At 43.9% G+C, this 20921-nt stretch overlaps 2 protein-coding genes across 2 annotated transcripts in view; one reads left to right on the top strand and one right to left on the bottom strand.

Annotated features, from left to right (window-relative positions):
• Nucleotides 1-205: 205 nt before the first annotated feature.
• LOC111157298 (caspase 6) lies at nucleotides 206-13463 on the top strand. Its single transcript, XM_022518608.1, has 7 exons — nucleotides 206-382; nucleotides 5912-5954; nucleotides 6487-6633; nucleotides 7065-7141; nucleotides 9214-9389; nucleotides 12127-12286; nucleotides 12845-13463. Exons 1-7 carry the CDS (start codon nucleotides 343-345, stop codon nucleotides 13081-13083), a joined length of 882 nt encoding a protein of 293 aa, XP_022374316.1. The 5' UTR covers nucleotides 206-342; the 3' UTR covers nucleotides 13084-13463.
• Nucleotides 13464-18250: 4787 nt separating this feature from the next.
• Nucleotides 18251-20921, bottom strand: part of LOC111157247 (mitochondrial calcium uniporter dominant negative beta subunit) — a 98269-nt gene continuing 95598 nt past the window's right edge. The window contains exons 7-8 of the mRNA XM_022518523.1: nucleotides 20552-20668; nucleotides 18251-18486 (exon numbers count right to left, since the gene is read on the bottom strand). Of these exons, the coding sequence (XP_022374231.1) occupies nucleotides 18409-18486; nucleotides 20552-20668 (195 nt within the window). The 3' untranslated portion in view covers nucleotides 18251-18408. The remainder of the gene's footprint in view (nucleotides 18487-20551; nucleotides 20669-20921) is intronic.

Raw genomic sequence — 20921 nt, forward strand, 5'->3', positions numbered from 1 at the left:
GCTCTGAAATCGCCCGCCGCTTCCCGATCACCCGCTTGCCCTGTGCCCTCGGGGTGGCAACCGGCATTTCCCGAGGGCCGGGCTCGTCTCCAAGCGCCGGGCGGACGACACAGCGTCCATCGGCCCTCCCCGGGCGCTCTGGTCCCCGCGAGCTCCGCAGCGAGGGGCGGGAGCCTGAACTCCGGCGGGCAAGAAGCTCTGAACCCGGACGCGGCTCCCACCCACTCCCGGGGCCCGCGGCGAGCGGCGCGGGGGCGGAGGAAGGGGCGGGAGTTTGCCGGCCGGCCGCTGGCTGCAGGAAGGGGAGGCCGCCAGGGCATCTGCGCTGCGCTAGGGGCCTCGATGAGCTCCGGGCCGCGACTCCGCGGGGTTCGCCCTGCAGGTAGGCCGGGAGTAGGGGGTGGGAGGAGGTGCCGGACAGCCTCCGTGGGGCAGGCGGGCGGGAGCCGGGAGGCGGGCACTGTGTCTGCAGGACGACCCCCAAGAGTTGCGGGTCCTGGAAGGAAGCTCTGAAGTCCGGCAGGGGCAGCTTATTAGTTTTTTGGTCTAGAAAACCAGCCCTGAACTTCGTCGTCGCTCGGTGCGGCTCGAGGTAGCGGCTCCCAGCGCTGGGGCGTGCCCGGGCCGCCTTTGTCCTCCGGCGGGTTGGTTATCCCTTTCCGGACGTCGGGCATTTAAACCCTGGAAGGCGGCGGGGCCTGTGCCGGCGCCCCCCTGCGCTTGCTCTGCTCTTTTGGAAAGTTGACTCTCGGAAGTTGGGTCTGGTTTTTTTCTACTCCTGAGTAAAAAGTAAGAAGTGGTTGCATGCGTAATAATGGAAGCATAACCAGCCCGCGGGAGCGCCGGGCAGGAGCCCCTGCTTATGCCCGTACTTGACTCGGGTACAAAAACTAGGCCTTCAGGTGATCCTGCATGAGATGTCAGACAAGATCTGCCCCCTCCGAGTCCTTGAAAACTGAGTGTCCACCCTTGGCTTCAGAATGACTGGAATCAAAACATCCCAGACTTCTAGACAGCACAACCAAAAAAGCAGAATTTCAAACTGCACTGTGATGGGAGAAGCCATTAGATGATGTAGGAATTAGAACCCCTATCCCACCACTTCCTGTGTGCCATTGGGCAAATTACTTATTCTCTCAGAGTCCATTTTTTCATAAATAAAAGAGTAATTTTACCATTAAAAAAAAAAAAAACCAAAAAACTAGGCCTTGGCGGTTTGGGCAGCCCCAGTGTCTCTCCCACACCCACGACTGTTTGTGGATTTGAGTTGAAGCCACATCTTTCCCTACAGAATAATTAACGGCTAAACGTGGACTTCAGAACTTTCTTCCTTGTTACTAATTATATCACTGATAGCTTTAGAAACTTCGAGCCTGGCCATAGTGTTAAAAAAAAAAAGAAGGAGAAGAAGAAGAAAAGGTTGAAACTAGTGGTTGATGCAGAATACCTTATTTCAGAGCTTTTTATTCTGTGCTGCAAGAAACCGGGCTTGCCCCTGAGGCAAGTTGTAGGACGTCACCTTGGCAGTTCAGGGAGTGGCCTTGCCTCGGACGGACCGTGCAGGGTCCTGCGGCCACTCCTATTTTGGGTTCCGTGGTGGGGGGTGGGCAGCAGGGGCAGGGCTCCAGGACGCCAACCACTAGTCAGGGCACTTCCCCCTCCATTCTTTAAATCCCATTGCTTTCCTTTTCCTACCTGCGTCCTTCCTTTTTCTCCACCCCACCCCCTTTTTAGTGTGTTCTAGCCCTGACATAGCTTACTCAAGGTAGGATTATTAAACAGATTCTTGATAGGGAATATGGGTGGAGTTTGATTGGTACTGCAGTGCATGAGGACGATGACCCTGGTTAATGGAGAAGGTTGGGGAAATGAACACTTAGTTTAGAAGGTAACTGGCGTCTCTGGTAGGAGGGGTTTAGTTTGGTGACAAGATTGCAGAGACTTTGGAGTTTCCAGGCAGACCTGGTTTTCAGTACCAGCTCCACTTGAGTGTCCTTGGACAAGCCTGACCACTGTGTGTCATGGGCTGTGGAGCTGAGGGCAAGAAGGTCTAAAGTGCCAGGCCATCAATAGAGGCTAGCTGGCAGGATTATCTGGAGGCATTATCCAATTAAGATGAAGAGGAAAAAGGTGGGATTCGTTTTGTAAAAATTAAACTGTTTCAAGGAGCAAAGAGGTCGTAGGTGCATCATGGTGAAAAGGAAAATTGCCTAAATCAGAGGCAAGGAGAAGTGAAAAGAGGTCAAGAGACAAGTTTAATGATGGACCCATTTTTGATGAATAGATTGCAGATGCACAGGAATTTATAGATGTTACATAGGGTATCTCCATTGAAATTGATTTTTTCCATGATGGCAGAGCGCTCTACCCTCTTAGACAGTTCATTTGTATTCCTGCAGTGTAACGATGACTTTGTTAAAGTGTGCCCTTCCTGAAGCTTGTCTGCTGAGGACATACAGCCTAGAGTGACCACAACAGAGTCACGGAATACTATTTTCTGTGGAACCTGAGTAAAACTTATCAACTCCAGTAAAGTGTTGGAAACTTAGGTTTTAACATCTGTGTCCATCGCTTTCTGTTCTGGTGGAACAAACTGCCAGACTAGAATGGCGTGCGGACCTGGCCATTGACTGCTTCTGCGCGGTGCGGGGCGCTTGCTAGTATCAGAGCCAGCTCTGAGCTAGCCAGGGTCCGAACTAAAGTTCTCAGAGCCCAGTTACCACCCCCAGCCCCGCCTCCATGATACTAACAGTAACAACAAAACACCTTTAAAAAATCCCTCAGAGATTGCCATGTCTGTTAACTTCGAAACTGAATGTGATTTTAGGTTATCTGGAGTGACCTGAAACTAGCTATCTTTCCTAAATCTATAGGTCACGTCCAAGCTGAGGGCATTGTTTGAGACCATCCAGATGGACAGCTGAAAGTACACCTAGCCAGGAGGATTGGTGCAATTCCTTCCTCAGACTATAAAAAATGAGTATTTTTCTTTTGTGTGGATGTAATTTATTTACATAACTGTGTCCCATATTAGCCCGAGAGAAACTCCAGGACAGTTCTCATTTATATATTTTTTAAAAAATTAGTTTTGAAGATCCATTCGAGCGTACATCTCCCAGTGCTTTCACCCTCGATGATTTGAGTTAGTTTGGTGACTGGCCGTTTGGCACCACTTCCCTCTGCTATGCTTCAAGCTGCCTTGGGCTCACTAACCTATGTGGAGCAGGGGCCGGAAGAGGTGGGCTCCCAGGTCTGCTACTTTGTGCGCCATGTTGGAGCTAAGTGCTTTCCTAACGGGGCAGGTTTGTGGGGGGATGAATGAGGGGACTGTCCTTCACACAAGGATTGAATGTGTTTAGTTTGAGATTTTTTTTTTCTTTATCATATAACTGGCTTAGAGAGGTGAGGTAATTAAAAGGAGGTGGATCCTGAACCACTTTTGAAAATGGAAGGAGAGAAAATTCCTCTGCCTAAGTAGAGCAGCGTGGAGAGTAGGAAGTAATCCCAGTAGATGGGGTGTGCGGTAGGAAGTATTCAGGACAGAGCAGTGTGGGGAGGAAGAGATTTCCTGGGTGGAACTGTGTGATGTAGGACGTCTCCCCAGAAGAATGGTGTATGTGGTAAGGAGCTGTCCCTGGTGAAGTAATGTCTGGTAGAAAGTGCACTAGTGGAGAGGTGTGTGCCAGGTTAGTATCCCATATAGTGCACTGTCCTATGAGGAAGATTCCCTGTAAAGCCACATGGGGATCTCTGGGAGAGCGGTGTGTGGGGTAGAAACTATCCCTGTGAAGCAGTGTGTTCAAAGAGCAGCGTCCCCCAGTAGGGCAGAGTCTGAGTAGGAAGTACTCCCCGGTAGAGCAGTGTCTGGAGCAACAGGTACGGTCACAGGGGCGTGCGGAGCAGGAGGTGTATTTGGTAGAGCGGTGAGTGAAGCAGGTCTCCAAGGGAAGCAGGTGTGCCCGGGTGCAGCAGTGGCTGCTGGGAAGGGTCCTGTATCTTGGGTAGGGAGTGTTTCCCAGAGGCCAGGGTGTGGGGTACAAGGATCCCATGTAGAGCAGAACGTGGAGACAGTATCCTGGGTAGCATGAATTGTGTACTGTCCTCTTCAGAGCACTGTGTGGTGGTGAAGTTTCCGCGTAAAGCAGTTTGTGGAGTAGGAAGAGTAGGATGTAGCCTCAGGTGAGCAGCTTGCGGAAGGGGAAGTATCCCCGGGAGCAAAGCGCGTGGAGAAGGAAGTAGCGTTGGCAGAGCAGGGTGTGGAGTAGGAAGTGTTCTGGGTGGAGTAGTTCGTGGAGTAAGAAGAGTAGACCGGGTTCCTCCTAGGGTGGTATGTGGAGTAGGAGATGTCCCCGGTCGATAAATGTGTAAATGGCATTTTAGTAAAACAGCGTTATGAGGTGCAAGGTAACTTGGTAGAGCAGTGTGTGGGGGACAGCGGATCACCGGAAGAGCAGGGTTTGGAGGAGGGGTCCCCTAGAGCAGGCTGGCTTTAGGAGGTGTGCAGAGAGAGCAGTGCATGGGGCAGGAAGGAAACCTTGGGAGATCCGGGAGGATGCATTAGGGAGGCTGCCCTTGACTCCTCGGTATAAAAATCACCTTGTGAAAAATGCAGATTCCCCTTCCCCTGGGATTCTGATTCTGCAAATCTGGGTTAGGATCCAGGAATGGACATTTTATCACCCACACCAGGAACCGATACCAAGGTTGAGAAAAACTGATTTAGGGTCTACTGGACAGCAGAGGGCCTTCGTGGGGTCCTGGCTGGATGTGGATGCCGGGTGGATTCCGGGAGGAATAGGCCCCAAAAGCGACGGTGAAGGGCATGGAATTGAATTCCAGCCTCCCCCTCCCAGAGCAAATTGCTGTCAGCGAGGAGGGGATGTGAGGCTAGAACAATCAGGTGTCAGGGACAGAAGGAAACGGGAGCCTCCTGGTTCCAAGGTGATGGGTGGGAGGGTCTGTTGTGCTATCCTCAGTGACCTCAAGGGAGAGAGCATCTTATAATACCATTAATATTTGTTTATTCCTTACTTTCTCTCCCCTCGGGCTGTTAAGTTTATGAGGTAAAAACAGTCATGGGTGCCTGGGCCTTTATTGTAAGAGATGCTAGACTGTGCTGTCCAGTACAGAAGCTACTGGCTATGTGTGGTTATTGAAAATGAATTAAAAATTGAGTTCCTTAGCTGCACAAGCCCCATTTCAAGTGCTCTGCAGCCACCTGTGGCCCGTGGCTAGCATATAGGACAGCACAGGTGCAGAAGGAGTCCATCAGCAGAGAGAGTTCCGTTGCACAACACTGCTCTAAGGAGTAGAGGAGGATCCAGTGAAGGGCAGCCTAGGGGGTGGGGAAGTCTGGTCGCAGGTTGGGGACATAGGGTCCCCATGTTGGGTGGGTTGTAAATGCATGTGTTTCATTTGGGAGATCCAAAATTTAAGCCTTTGCCCTTGGCCTTTCCCTTCTCCAGACTTCTACCTCTTCCAGCCCATAGGGTAATCCAGTATTATCCACACATTGTTTCAGTTTTCCTCTGCTTTTAATTGCTTCTCGGTTATAGGGACTATCTGCAAAAACATTTTCTGCAGAACAATTCTGTATTTTGTATGTGTTGGTCCATAATCAGAACCGTGTCACCATAGGTATATTTTGCAGTGAATGTATTTGTATAATGTTTTCTCCATTTCTCTTGATAATACTCTTTCCTATTTTGCCAGTAAGAGTTCAGGGTGAGAAAGAATTGAGCTGTTAATTTCTAGTCATTTATTATGAAGCAGTTTCCCTTCCTATTTCCCCTTTTCATACTTGCCTTTTAAACCAAGCAAAACTAGAAGGATTTACAGTGTGGGAGGACTACTGTGTTTTTACCACAAGTCAAACAGCAAATTAATAGAATTCAACTTTTTTTTTTTAAAGGTGAGGAACAAAATGTGACAGAAATGGACGCCTTCCGTAAGAGGTAAAAATGTGCACTTTCGTAATGAAGGCCTCTTCCTTTGCTGACTGTGATCAGTCTACAAGAAGCAAGAAGGGCACCTGGGAGCAAGTAGAGCCGAGAACGGCGAGTGTTAGTGTTGGGACCGGGGGCTAGTCGACCTGTGGGTTGGCTGCTGCCTCTGGTCTTTTCAGGACCTACAGTGATGTTCAAAACATCTAGTAACTGGTGTGGCGTGGGCGCTGGAACCATAGCTGGGGCCTGCGCATGCTGTTGTCCCTGGTTCCTGGATCGTGGAGAAAAGATGTTCCTGGAAGGACTGGGGGTCAGGGTGCTGAGGATGGCTGCTGTTTACCCATCAGTACAGAAACATTTCAGGGTTATCCTTACCAGAACAGCAGTGAGGCTTGCCCAGTGCACACCAGAAGCATGTCAGCCTAGCACGGGAGGCGCAGACAGCAGACCTCTATCTACCCTCCACGTTGATATTGGGCTTGGAGGAGCTCATTATTTAATATGACTTAAAGTGATTATTGTTTAAATTTTTCCTTAACAGTGAAGTATTTGATCCGGCAGAAAAGTACAAAATGGACCACAAGAGGAGAGGAACTGCTTTAATCTTCAACCACGAGAGGTTCTTCTGGCATTTAATGTTGCCAGAACGGCGGGGCACCAGCGCAGACAGAGACAATCTTACACGCAGGTACTGGTTTTATCTAAGTGTCAGGAGGACGGGATAGTTAAGTGATACTTACCAAAACTTGTCCACACTGAGGAAATTACCGAGCAAGAGTGCCTGAGGCTGTGCCTCATGAAGGCACAGGTCCCTTGAGAACTTGCCTGAATTTCCTTCCTCACCTTGTTCTGTTAAATGTTAATGGACTCTGCATCATTACATAGTTGCACAGCAGACGGCAACATTCTGACTGGAATCAGTTATGAGTAAATCCTTCCCAACTGTGGGTGCTTAAGGAAAACCATCATTGTTGTAGTTCATTCATATTTCATTTTTTCTTTCCTCCTGAAGGTCAATCTGTAGGTCATAAAAACTTGTATAGATGTATGTGTTCCAAGTAAATGCAGGTATCTGACCACTGTGAATAGCTCCTACGCTAATACCCAGTTTATCACCAGGTTTTCAGAACTAGGATTTGAAGTGAAATGCTTTAATGATCTTAAAGCAGAAGAACTACTACTCAAAATTCATGAGGGTAAGTAGTTTTCCTATTTATCTTCTAGGGGAATGGAGTATCCTATCTATAAAGGCATCCAGATAATTAACTGTGTTATTAAAAAGTCTTACCAACTAATTTAGCGTGGGTTACAGGTTTGGTGTGCCTCTCTGCTTGGATGTTACCCACCAGATTCGAAACTCTTGCAAAGTATTATGCCTCCAAAGTTTATGTTTAGCATCCACTCATTACAGTCTGTTATTCTAGAAATGAAGGAAATGACCTTCTCATTTGGCAATTAAAAGTCAATGCAAGGGACGCCTGGGTGGCTCAGTTGGTTGGACGACTGCCTTCAGCTCAGGTCATGGTCCCGGGGTCCCGGGATCGAGTCCCGCATCGGGCTCCCAGCTCCATGGGGAGTCTGCTTCTCCCTCTGACCTTCTCCTTGCTCATGCTCTCTCTCACTGTCTCTCTCTCAAATAAATAAATAAAAATCTTAAAAAAAAAAAAAAAAAGTCAATGCAAACACTACAGATGCTGGGCTGTCATGTTTCAGCTGACTCCTTCCATACCCAAGTGTTTTACTGGCTTCAAAATATTGTGGATTTTTTAATTGTGGATTTACATATACTATCTCTAAACTTCTATATCACTGCACAGTAGGTAATCTAACTTACATTTATTGTAATTACTGCATGCCATGGATTTTCAAGTTATTTGCAATGGACTATTACAGTATTTATGTATTTAAACTGCAGGGCTTTTTAAAAATTAAGTGTAATATATAACATCAGTTTCAGGTGTATAGCATGATTCAATATTTGTATACATTGTAAAATGGTCACCTGTGTCTTCTCACCATCTGTCACCGTACAAAATTACAAATTACATTTTAAAAATTTACGTAGCCACTTTCAGACTTTCAGATATATAGTAGTATTATAGGGCCTATGCTGCACATTATATCCCCATGATTTATAATTGGAAGTCTGTACCCTTTCACCCACTGTACCTCACCTGCCAGCAACCACCAGTCTCTTCTCTTTCTGTAGCTTTGGTTTTTTTTTTTTTTTTTTAGATTCCACCTGTAAGTGAGATCATATGGTATTTTGTTTGTCTTGGATTTCTTTCTTTCAGCATAACACCCTTCAAATCCACCCTTGTTATTGCAAAGGCCAGGATTTCCTTTTTTATGGCTGAATAATACTCTGGTGTGTGTGTGTGTGTGTGTGTCTATATATCCGGATACCTATATCCCATTTTCTTCCTTCCTTCATTCACTTATGGACACTTGGGTTGTTTGCACGTCTTAGCCGTTGTGCTTCAGGAAACTTGGGGGATGCAGGTGTCTCTTTCCAAATTAGGTTTTTCATCAGTAAATTCCAGAAGTGGAATGGCTGGATCAGATGGTATTTCTATTTTTAATTTTTTGAGACACCCCTGTACCAGACCTCTTTGACCTGCGGGTGTTCGGCTTTGCTCACCGTCAGTGCTGCAGACAGGGAGCGAAGCCGGCGCACTCCCTAGAGGCGCAGCCACACAGAGCTATTGGCCAAAGTGTCTGCAAGGCCTTTCCAGGCCACCCTCAGCTCTCTGCTCCGAGACATATATTTTGTCGCCACAGTCCTCCCAGTATGTTTTTCATGTCATTACTCTTTGTTGCAGAAAAGCTAATGAAATTTGTTTTTAAACTCTCCAAACTTTTAGTTGGTTTTTAAAAATCAGAGACCGTATGATATAAATTATTATGTTTGATTAAAGACTAGGTTGTATTTCATTACATCCTTTTTACAGTTATTAAAATAAATTTTCCAGGGCGCCTGGGTGGCTCAGTGGGTTAAAGCCTCTGCCTTCGGCTCAGGTCATGGTCCCAGGGTCCTGGGATCGAGCCCCACATCAGATCTCTGCTCAGCGGGTAGCCTGCTTCCTCCTCTCTCTCTGCCTGCCTCTCCATCTACTTGAGATCTCTGTCAAATAAATAAAATCTTTTAAAAATAAATAAATAAAATTTTCCTCCTCCATCTCTAACTTTATTCTTGTATTAGATTGAATTTTTATAGGTACATAATAAACATCTTCATTTCTTTGTGAACTACTGGCTGCCTTTATAGCGTCAACCTCTAGCCACACGGATGCCGACTGCTTTTTATGTGTTTTCCTGAGTCATGGTGAAGGCAATCACATTTACGCATATGATGCCAAAATTGAAATTCAGACACTGACTGGCTTATTCAAAGGAGACAAATGTCAAAGCCTAGTTGGAAAACCCAAGATATTTATCATTCAGGTAAGACTGATTTTGTTATAATTTTTTTGAAGATTTATTTTTTTCATGAGAGACAGAAACAGAGGCAGAGGGAGAAGCAGGCTCAACAGAGGTTGAGCAAGAAGCCCAATGCGAGGGGCGCCTGGGTGGCTCAGTGGGTTGAGGCCTCTGCCTTTGGCTCAGGTCATGATCCCAGGGTCCTGGGATCGAGCCCCACATGGGGCTTTCTGCTCGGCGGGGAGCCTGCTTCCTCCTCTCTCTCTCTCTCTGCCTGCCTCTCTGCCTACTTGTGATCTCTGTCTGTCAAATAAATAAATAAATAATATTTAAAAAAAAAAAAAAAAAAATGAAGCCCAATGCAGGGCTTAATCCCAGGACCCTAGGATCATGACCTGAGCTGAAGGCAGACGCTTAACCATCTGAGCCACCCAGGTGACTGATTTTATACAGTCTTAATTGTAAAGTCCATGGTTTTGTACATGTGATTATAAAGAATTAAAGCCAATTTTGAAAGTAACTCTCCAATAATTGGAAAGGCCCTTTTGGCTTCCCAGCCAATCAGAGTTACAATTAATAGTAATTCCCATTAGTAGTAATTCCTTCTTAACAAGGAATAAATGATAAAGATTTTCAGTTTATCAGACTGACATTTGAAAGGACTTAAAATAACCAATGTGCCACAGTCCAGCCCGGCGTCAGCTGGAGCTCCCCGAGGAAGGCTCTCTGGTGTTAGAGCGCTGTGCAGGGAGGCCAGTGGGCAGACTGTGGGCGAGTTCTGGTCCTAGTTTACTTCACCCTGTCACCTTTCCCCTCCACCACACTGGTATTAGGGATAAGATGTGTCTGGGCCTGAAGGATCTCATCTGGCATATCAGTAAGGAATCCGAACAGTGTTCTCGTGCTCCAGTTCTGTATTTCCATGAACAGCATGGGGGCATGGCCACATTCCAGCTGCCACCAAGCCTTGAGGGGAGGGGGCAGGGGGGTCTCTGGGAAGTTGAGGATGATCCATGGTTTCCTGTTGGGACAGCTGCCTTGGAGTATCTGTCACACATGGGCAGAGTTATAGTTCTAGAACTTAAGAAAGGCAGCCTGTGTTGGAGAAGTACATTTCAGAGTGAGGAGGAGGTGAATGGTAATGGCAGCCATGGGCGTAGATGAGTTTACCCATATCAAGTATAGCTTGAAAAGTGAGTGCAAAACAGAACTGAGGGACAGCAGTGAGCAGAGGAAAGATGCTAAGGAAGACAGCCCAGCGAACGGGAAAAATCAGGGAAAATAATGACATGATTGCTTCGTGAAAAGGGGAGTGACTAGGGCTGTCAGAGACAACAGAATTCAAAATAACTAGCAGGCTGCTATGCGGTGAGTGCCACAAAGGAGGAAAATGTTTCGCCAGGTTACTTCTCTGTGCCTCCCGATTCTTCATCTGTGAAAGGAGATAAAATAGCACCGCCTCATGATGTCGCTGGGAGGATGGGCGACCTAACAGACGAGCACACTGGGAACAGTGTCCAGCACGCGCCAGCCCTCTGTAAAGGCTCACTCTCCAGCTCACTGCCTCTGAGCTGGCGGGTGAGAGCAGCACATTCTAGGGGTGTTATAGGCTAGATAGGAAGACAGTGGAAAATAAGTGCTGAAAAGAAGCCTGGGAATAGGAAATAAGATTAAAATCTCCCTGTAGAAATGGAATATTAGGGATCTTCTCTTTAACTGAAATCACTCACAACTTTTTCTTTCAAAGCTTATAAGTCTTGGCAGCTCTTGCCCTATTATTATTTGCACAATAAATAAATAGATAGCTTGTAACTCATTAAGCATTTCAGAATGAGAGATGCATTTAAAATGCACTGTCAGATCTTCTTAGGTCACTGTATTAAGTGTACTAGGCCCACCAGAACAAAGTACACAGCCTGGGTGGCTTAAACAACAGAAATTCATTTTCTTACAGTTCCGGAGGTTAGCAGTCTGAGATCAGGGTATCAGTTCTCCTTGGCTTGGACGTGGCTGTCTTGTCCCTTTGCCTTCACATGGTCTCCTCTGTGCCCTAATCTAAGACACCAATTATGGTAGATTAAAATCATAACAGACCTCGTCTTACCATATCTCCAAATACAGTCACTTTTGAGATACTGAGGGTTAGGACTTCTATATATAAATGGGGGGGGGACAACATTCAGCCATAATAGTCATTTAAGAGTAGAAATTAATGTCAGCCCATCTATGAGTCAGGATTAGCAGGTAAGAATTTGAGACTTCACTCTAAAGTATGAGCGAAAATAAAAGGGCACAGTAAAAGATATCTTCTTGGGTCACGTGGTGTCCTTTTGACAATTTATGGCAGCAGCTGGGTAAGCACAACCCAGTCTGGGCATATATTCCCTGATTGAATAGAAACACTAGGCAAAGACCACAGTTTTTAGAAGAAGGGGTGCATCTTTGGTCCTGCAGTGTGGCTGATCCATTAGAAACTTTAAAAGCACAGAGGCTTTCTCCAGAGCATACCTTTCAATCAACACAATTTGGTGTATAGTTGAAGATGCCAATTTTTTGAAAACCCTAATTAGAAGAAAACCTAAGTAGGGAAAACCAGTCAGCTTTGTATGCTCCGAAACTCGATGGCGTGGTTTCTGACATACCTATAAAGCGGCTTCTGTTGCTGCTGACATGATGGTGTCCAAAAGGACACATTGACTGTAAGCCTGAAGCACTGGGAAGGAGAGCTTAGGTAAAGACCAGAGAGTGCTTTTTCTCCTAGGCGTGTCGGGGAGACCAGCATGACGTGCCAGTCATTCCTCTGGACGTAGTGGATCATCGGACCGATGCACCGGAGGCCAACGTCACCCAGGTGGATGCAGCCTCCGTGCACACGCTGCCCGCTGGGGCTGACTTCCTCATGTGCTACTCTGTGGCAGAAGGTGGGTGGCTGTTCACTACCAACCAGAAGTGGGCCGCAGTGATTTGATCCTGGCGCTCACAGTCTTAGAACAGAAGAACAGATTTCTTTGATCACATGGCACAGGGTGATCTCAAGTGTAGAGTGACTTACAGAAAAATCATTCCTGAGAACCGTGGCAGCTTACAAGTTATATTGAATATTAGCTGCCTGTTATCATGATGGTGTCATAGTGGTATTTGTGGAAAGCGCTGCTGAAAACACTTAGATGCTTGCTGTTCCTTGCTAGGGCAGCAAACTGTTTTTCTTTCCAGTCTCTTGTCACAATCACTGCCTGGCTACTGTGGTCTTGGGACTTTTCAGGAAACGAAGGAAACTACTTAGAACTAACCCCATTTTTATAAAACTATATAAAACAATCCCTTTCCCATATGACACTAGTCAACAGAGAAAAGTTTTGAAATGGACATATCTTAAGTCTTTAAGAATTGTTGAGAACTTCTGTTTCTGTAGGGGTGCATTATAAACTCGAAGTAACCAAAAGCCAAAAATACTTCAGTGTCCTTTTCCTTCCTTTTAGGCTATTATTCTCATCGGGAAACTCTGAATGGCTCATGGTACATTCAAGATTTGTGTGAGATGCTGGGGAAATTCGGCTCCTCCTTGGAGTTCACGGAACTCCTCACTCTGGTGAACAGGAAAGTCTCTCAGCGCCGAGTGGACTTTTGCAAAGACCCAAATGCAATTGGAAAGAAGCAGGTTCCCTGCTTTGCCTCAATGCTAACTAAAAAGCTGCATTTCTTTCCAAAATCTAAATGATAGGGACTATTTTGTTTTATGTATCCATATTCAAAACAGATTTTCCATCTTTTTATATAAATAAATACCACTAGGTTGAAATTTATGATAAAGTGATTTGTAGTCTTAAAGGTTTAGTGAGAACTTTAAAGAATAGTTCATATTGGTATTAGACATGGTGAAAGGGTTTTGATAATGTGAAATGAAATCCTCAGGGAGTTACTATAAAAATCCACAAGGATTTGTAATACTTGATTTTTATAGTAAATCACAAGGTTACTCTCAAAATATCTGGTTCATTTAACTTGTATTTTGTTTTTTATAAAAGTTTTATAGTGTTTTTAAAGGTTTTTGAAATCCAAGAATTAGTTGTTTTTCCTTAATAAAATATTTGAAATTCATATTTAATTTTTCTAATGCACTTTCTTATTTAATTCAGAGTAGAGTTTTACTTGGTCATACAAATTCATCTACATATGGATTTCCACTTTTTTTTAAAGATTTTATTTATCTGACAGAGATCACAGGTAGGCAGAGAGGCAGGCAGAGAGAGAGAGAGGAAGGGAAGCAGGCTCCCCGCTGAGCAGAGGAGCCCAATGTGGGGCTCGATCCCAGGACTCCGGGATCATGACCCGAGCTGAAGGCAGAGGCTTTAACCCACTGAGCCACCCAGGTACCCCTGGATTTCCACTTTTTTAAAAAGATGTTATTTATTATAGAGGCTGGGTGGCTCAGTGGGTTAAACTGCTGCCTTTGGCTCAGCTCAGGTCATGATCCCCATGTCCTGAGATCACATCCCACATCTGGCTCCCTGCAGGGAGCCTGCTTCTCCCTCTGCTTCTCCCCCTGTTTATGCTTCCTCTCACTTTCTGTCAAATAAAGTCTTTCAAAAAAAAAAAAAAAAGATTTTATTTATTAGAGAGAAAAGATGAAGGGGTTGTGGAGGGGACACATGGAGAGGGAGCGGCAGACTCTCCACTGAGGAGGGAACCCAATATGGGGCTCAATCTCAGGACCCTGAGTTCAAAACCTGAGCTGAAGGCACAGCTCACCCAACTGAGCCACCCAGGAGCCGCCAGATTTATTACTTCTTATATAGGACTTCAACTCTCACATTTAAAAAAATAAAACCTTTACGGAAAGATATACCATGATCACGGATTGGAGGTTTAGTATTGTTAAAATGCCCATCCTGCCTAAACTATCAATCGACAGATTCAGTGTCATCCCTATCAAAATACCAATGGCATTTTTCACAGAACTAGAACAAAGAATCCTAAAATTTGTATGGAACCACACAAGACTCCAAATAGCCAAAGCCACCTTGAGAAGAACGAAGCTAGATGTATCATGCTTCCCGATTCCAAACTATGTTGCTATTCCAAAGCAATAATAATCAGCATGGTACTGGCACAAAAACAGATTAATGAAACAAAACAGGAAGCCCACAATCAAATAATCTTTGACAAAGATAGCAAGAACATACAATGGGAAAAAAGACAGTCTCTTAAAGGGGCATCTGGGTGGCTCAGCTGGTTAAGTGTCCACTCTTGGTTTCCGCTCAGGTCATGAGCATGGGATCTTGGGATTGAGCCCCATGTTGGGCTCTACTTAGCACACGGTGTGCTTCAGATTCTCTCTCCCTCTACCTCCCTCTATCTGTCTCTCTCAAATAAAGTCTTTAAGAAAAAACGAAGTCTTAAATAAATGGTGCCGAGAAACTAGAGAGCTACATGGAAAAGAAGAAAACTGGACCACTTCTTACACCATATATAAAAATAAAATCAAAGTGGACTGAAGACATGAATGTGAGAACTGAAACTATAAAACTAGAGGAAAATATAGGCAGAAAGCTCTTGCACATTTGGTCTGAGTTTCTGCTCCCAGGCAAGGGCAACAAAAGCAAAAGCAAATAGAACTATATCAGACTAAGCAGATTTTACACAACAAAGGAAGCCAATGAAACAAAAAGGCAAACTACTGAATGGGAGAAGATATTTACAAGTTACATACCTGATAAAGGGTTAATATTGACATTATATAAAGAACTCATTCACTTCACCTCGACCAAGGAAACAAAAACCAATCCGAATTAAAAATGGTTAGAGGACCTGAATAGACAGTCTAATAAAGGAGACATACAAATGGCCAACAGACACATGAAAAGATGCTCAACATCACTCATCAGGGAAATGCAAATCAGCCACAATAAGCTATCACCTCCCAACAGTCAGCACGCCTATCATCAAAAAAACAATAAGCGCCGGTCAGGATGTAGAGGAAAGGCAACCCTTGTGCACTGCTGGTGGGAATGTAAATTGGTGCAGCCACTATGAAAAACAGCATGGGGTCCGCTCAAAAAGTGAAAAATATTAATACCATATGATCCAGTAATTCTCCTACTAGAATTACCAAAGAACACAAAACCACTAATTCAAAACAATATATGTATCTCTCTAATCACTGCAGCATTATTTATAATTTGCTAAGCTATAGAAGCAACCTAAGTGTCCCTCAAGAGATGAATGGATAAAGAAGATGTGTACAGGCATATCTCATCTTTTCATGCTTTGCAGGTTTGTTTTTAACCAACCAAAGGTCTGTGGCAGCTCTGCATTAAGCAAGTCTATTGGCACCATTTTCCCAAAAGTATTCGCTCATCTTGTGTGTCTCATGATTTTGGTAATTCTCATAGGTCAGACTTTGTAGTTACTGTATTTGTTTTGGTGAACTGTGATCTCTGAGCTTACTGTTATAATGGTTTTGGGGTGCCATGAATAACACCTACCTATGACAGCAACTTATTAAATGTGTGTCTTCTCATTGCTCCACTGACTAGCCACTCTCTCCCCTCCTCGGGCTTCCCTACTTCCTGACCCACAACAAATGTGAAAGTAGAGGCCACTGTAGGATTATTAATAGGCCTAAGTGTTCAGGTGAAGGGAAGGGTCTAGGTTTCTCACTTTAACTCAAAGGGTAGAAATAATGAAGCTTGGTCAGGAAGGCATGTTAAAAGCCAAGATGGGCCAAAAACAAGGCCTCTTGGGCCACACAGCCAAGTTGTGAATGCAAGGACAAAGTTCTCGAAGGAAATGACAGTAAATACAGGAGCTATAAGAAAGTGGAACGGCCTTACTGCTGATAGAAAGTTTGAGTGATTTGGACAGAAGATCAAACCCACCACAGCATTCCCTTAAGCCAGTATAAGCTGAATCCAGGGCAAGACTGTAACTCTCTTCACTTCTGTGAAGACTGAGAGAAGTGAGAAACCTGCCAAAGAGAAGGCAAAAGCTAGCAGAGGTTGGCTGGTTCTGAGGTTTAAGGAAAGAAGCCATCTCCATTACATAAAAGTGCAAGATGAAGCAGCAGGTGTTGATGGAGAAGCTGACAGTTTTCCAGAAGATCTAGCTCAGATGATTCATGAAGGTGACCACACAACAGATTTTCAGTGTAGATGAAACAGCCCTCTTGCAAGAAGATGCCATCTCGGGCTTCCATAGCTAGACAGAAGTCAGTGCGCCTGACTTCAAAGCTTCAAAGGACAGGCTGCCTCTCTTGTGAGGGGCTGATGAAGCTGGTTACCATTCGGAAAATCCCAGCTAGGGCCTTTCAGAATTATGCTAAATCTACTCTTCCTGAGCTCTGTAAATGGAAAAACAAAGCCTGAGTGATAGCACAGCTATCTACAAAATGGTTTACTGAATATTTAAGATCACTTTTGAGACCGACTGCTAAAAAAAAAAAAAATTAGAAGATTCTTTTCAAAATATTACTGCTCACTGACAATGGACCTGGTCACCCAAAGCTCTTATGGAGATGCACAGTGAGATTAAGGTTTTCAATTCGGCTAACACAACATTCATTCTGCAACCCATGGATCAAGGAGTCATTTCAACTTCCAAGTCTTAATATTTAAGAAGTACATTTTGTAAGGCTGTAGCTGCCATAGACAGTGATTCCTCTGATGGATCTGGGCAAAGTCAATGAAAATCCTCTGGAAAGGATTCACCATTCTAGATGCCAGTAAGAACACGTGTGACTCATGGGAAGAAGTCAAAATATTAACATAAATAGGAGTTTGGGAGAAATTGATTCCCATCCATATGGATGACCAATACAGAGCCAAGACCAAGTTCAGGATTCCCTTGCTCCTCCCATGTTGTATCTCCACCAGAAATGCTTCCCCTTGGTTCCAAATTCCACCCGAAAGGCAAAGCCCACCTTTCCCAAGTGGTTTCTCTGAACTCTGATCTAATCGTACTGATGGTCTTGTCTCCCTAGGAATAGAGTTCAAAGGTAGAACATGTTCTAAGGACTCGTCATAATGCTTAACCTCGTGATACTCATTATAAAAACATACTAGTGCATCCTCTTAGTTTAGTTCTAAGACACCAATATAGTAGTGATTCAAAATCTCCATGTTTCAAGACACTGACAACACAGCAAGTGGTCACTGTGCACTGTTCCAGTTTGCATACAGGAAGTTTGAATCTGATTTGATTGAAAGACAAACTCTGAAAACACTGGGAGCTTTGGGGTGTTTTTTTTAAAATAGCAAATCTCTAATATCAGATTATCACCATCACCCTTTCTGGCCCATAGGCCCTGAAATCCTGGACAATGGACCAAATACCATTAGTTGTAAATGCATGAAGATTTATCATCTTCTCTGAGTACGTGCTGAAATCTGGCTCTGTGCACTTGGACTAACTAGCCTCTCCGTACCTCCATTTCCTTATTACGAAACTGGGATTAAAAACAGCTACTCTCATAGGATTATAGGATTACAAATAACGTATACGTAAAAGCTTGCATCAGTATTTGACAGCATATAAACGCTATCTATCTCAGTAGATATTACTTGAAATGTTTCAAATGACATTTTATGATAATTTTAGCTATGTTTAATGATCAAGGTCTTGGAACAATCATGTATTTAAAAATAAATTAATGACAAGACAATTCTAAAGGAAGCCGAAGAATGAGAGTGAATTCCACGCACCCTGACCATTCCCCCTCGCAGGGAGAATGAACACAATGTCTGAGGTCGAGGACGCTTAGCTCAAGTTCCAAGCCCCAGCCCCAGCCACAGCCACTCTAACTTGGACTGACTCGGCCAAGCTCCTTCTGGCATTAATCCCCGAAAAGTCATGTGAATCCACAAACCAAAAATCTCAAGTGAGAACTTCAAAGAATACCTGTGTTTTTGTAAGCATTTTTTTTTAATTGACAAAAGACAATGAAGCAATCAAATTCAAAGGAACTATGGGACTCAAAAAGTTCCAGTTTCTAAGTTGCAGAATCAACACACACTGGAAAAATTCAATGACATTTAAAAATCTAAGATTAATTCTTTTCACTGATTTCCTCTCCTTGCATTCGCAAACAGAGGGAGTGGCGCACCTGTTTCAGGGATTCTGTAGCCTGTCAATGGGAAAAAGAAAAAAGTATGTGATCAAAGAGAACGAGAAACAGCATTACTGCAGAAGAGGAATTCTATAAATTTAATGCATCCTTAGGTTAATAAATCTATTGAAACTACTAATGGCAAGTATCTACAGTATTTTGATGAACAGGGATCCTTTCTGAAAAGAGTTTAAGGCTTCTAATATATCCTTCAAGTTCTTGCTAGTTGCTGTTCCTTTTATAATGGTTTTTCCAGATCTTATTTGAAAAGAAAAACACTGGGACCAATCATTCTCCCTTCTTCCTCAACATTACTGCCTTAAAAGAATACTTCATAGGTGCTATTTTTTTTAAAAGATGTTATTTATTTATTTGAGAGACAGAGAGAGAGAGGACAAGCAGGGGGAGCAGCAGGCGGAGGGAGAAGGTTGCACGCTCCCCAGTGAGCAGGGAGCCTGATGCGGGGCTCGATCCCAGGACCCTGAGATCATGACCTGAGCCGAAGGCAGATGCTTAACCCACTGAGCCACCCAGGCTCCCCCATAGGTGCTACTTGAAATCTTAAACGCCCAGGACTATCAACCAGTGGGAAGAACATCCATCCATTAGCCTCCTTGGATTATATCATTCAAATGTAAGAGTACCCGCCAATTAAAAATAATATTATATTTTTCTTAAGTAGTGATTTTTGAAAATTTTAAAAATTGTTAAAGGTTTTATCATCCCTAACTCTTGGATTACAAGTTGAATTCTAGAACTTGTTTTTTTAATTTGAGAGATGGGTAGTTAAGAATGTTACAGGTAACAAGAGACATTATGAATATTGGCTATTAAAGGAGCATTCATTAGTGGAAGAGATTTTTACTGAAACTTTTTTCTTGTAAAATTACTAAGAAAAAATAAAAATCTAGTTAATGTGTTAAGAAGCGTGTAGCATCTGAATCAAGCTAATGAGTCCACTGAGAGGCCAGAGTAAAAGCTGCCTGAGATACAGATTATGTGGAAGACCATGAGAGCACAGGCTCCAGAGTCAGGCTGGTGGGTTCACAGCCTTGTCTCCCCACTTTCTAACAGTATAATACCTGGGCAAGTAACTAAGCACCTCTATTTTCTCACCAGAAAGATGGAAAAGATGAAATGAGGAATCCATGTTGACTCTCTTATTTTTAAGGAGGAGAAGTTATAAATACCTTTAAAAAGCTTAACATGTTTTACTGGTGTTCATCTTCCTAAAAGTCTACTTTCTTTTATGTTCTTAAAAGTTGGACTTGAGGAGTGCCTGCCTGGCTCAGTTGGTTGAGCTTCCAACTCTGATTTCGGCTCAGGTCATGATCTCAGGGTTGTGAGATCCAGCCCCGCATCAGGCTCTGTGCTGGGCATGGAGCCTGCTTAAGATTCTCTCCCTCTCCCTGTGCCTCTGCTCCAAAATAAAATTAAAAAAAAAAAAAAAAGGGAAGAGGAAAAAAGTTGAGCTGGATATTGGACAGTTTTCTTTAAAAACACATACTCAGGGACTCCTGGGTGGCTCAGTGGGTTGAGCCTCTGCCTTCAACTCAGGTCATGATCTCAGGGTCCTGGGATCGAGCCCCGCATCGGGCTCTCTGCTCAGCAGGGAGCCTGCTTCCTCCGCTCTCTCTGCCTACTTGTGATCTCTCTCTCTGTCAAATAAATAAACAAAATCTTAAAACAAAATAAAATAAAATAAAAAATAAAAATAAATAATAAAAACACATACTCAGAATGTGAATAGAAATCAGAAATAGAAATAAAAAATAAGAACTGCTACTGGAAACTATTATTTTACTATCTCAAAGTCATTTAGGACATTTCCCCCCACACATTAAAAGACTTCCCCATGCAGAATATGGGAGTCAAAACCAAAACTGTAGGATGTGAAATTAGCATCACACACTGTTTCACTGAGCATCAACTGAAACATCAACTGTTTCACTGAGTAAAGCAGAGTACACAGAAGTCTATTGAGGACCAAGCTTGAACTTGGGGATTTCCCCGATACTATGTTCTAGCTCCCAAAGAGCCCAAATAGGACCAGTCACAAGAGGTCGTATTTCCGACAGGGTACCTTAGCAAGATCTTCTTTTAACTTGTTGTACTGCACCACATCAAAATGTTCTTTCTTTGATTTCTTATGGAAGAAGTGCAGAAACTGCCTCCTTTTAACAGCTGAGTAAGTATAATCCTAAAAGGAAAAAAGGAGGGAGAAAAAAAGAACATGTTTTAAATGAACATAATGTCTCTGAAAGAAAGAAACTTGCCTTAGCAACACTAAAGCAAAAGAAGGCAGATGAGTAAAATATTTGCAGTGGCCAACAGAGGAAGCATAAGGCAACACAAGGAAAACATTTCATCTTGCTTGAGATCAGCGGCTGTTCTCAAAAGCAAGCAAGCTGGGAAGAGGAATCACACATATTGGGATAGAAAGGAGAAAAAAG

The sequence above is a fragment of the Enhydra lutris genome, unplaced genomic scaffold (genome assembly GCF_002288905.1).
Source record: "Enhydra lutris kenyoni isolate GAN:26980312 unplaced genomic scaffold, ASM228890v2 scaffoldscaffold3, whole genome shotgun sequence".
Lineage (NCBI taxonomy): Eukaryota > Metazoa > Chordata > Mammalia > Carnivora > Mustelidae > Enhydra > Enhydra lutris.

Excerpts from the sequence above, each read along its gene's own strand:
- LOC111157298 (XM_022518608.1), top strand. The coding sequence starts at position 343 with ATGAGCTCCGGGCCGCGACTCCGCGGGGTTCGCCCTGCAG. Across the intron at positions 6,634-7,064 it reads AGAGACAATCTTACACGCAG|GTTTTCAGAACTAGGATTTG; the intron begins GTACTGGTTTTA and ends GTTTATCACCAG. Across the intron at positions 12,287-12,844 it reads GTGCTACTCTGTGGCAGAAG|GCTATTATTCTCATCGGGAA; the intron begins GTGGGTGGCTGT and ends CCTTCCTTTTAG.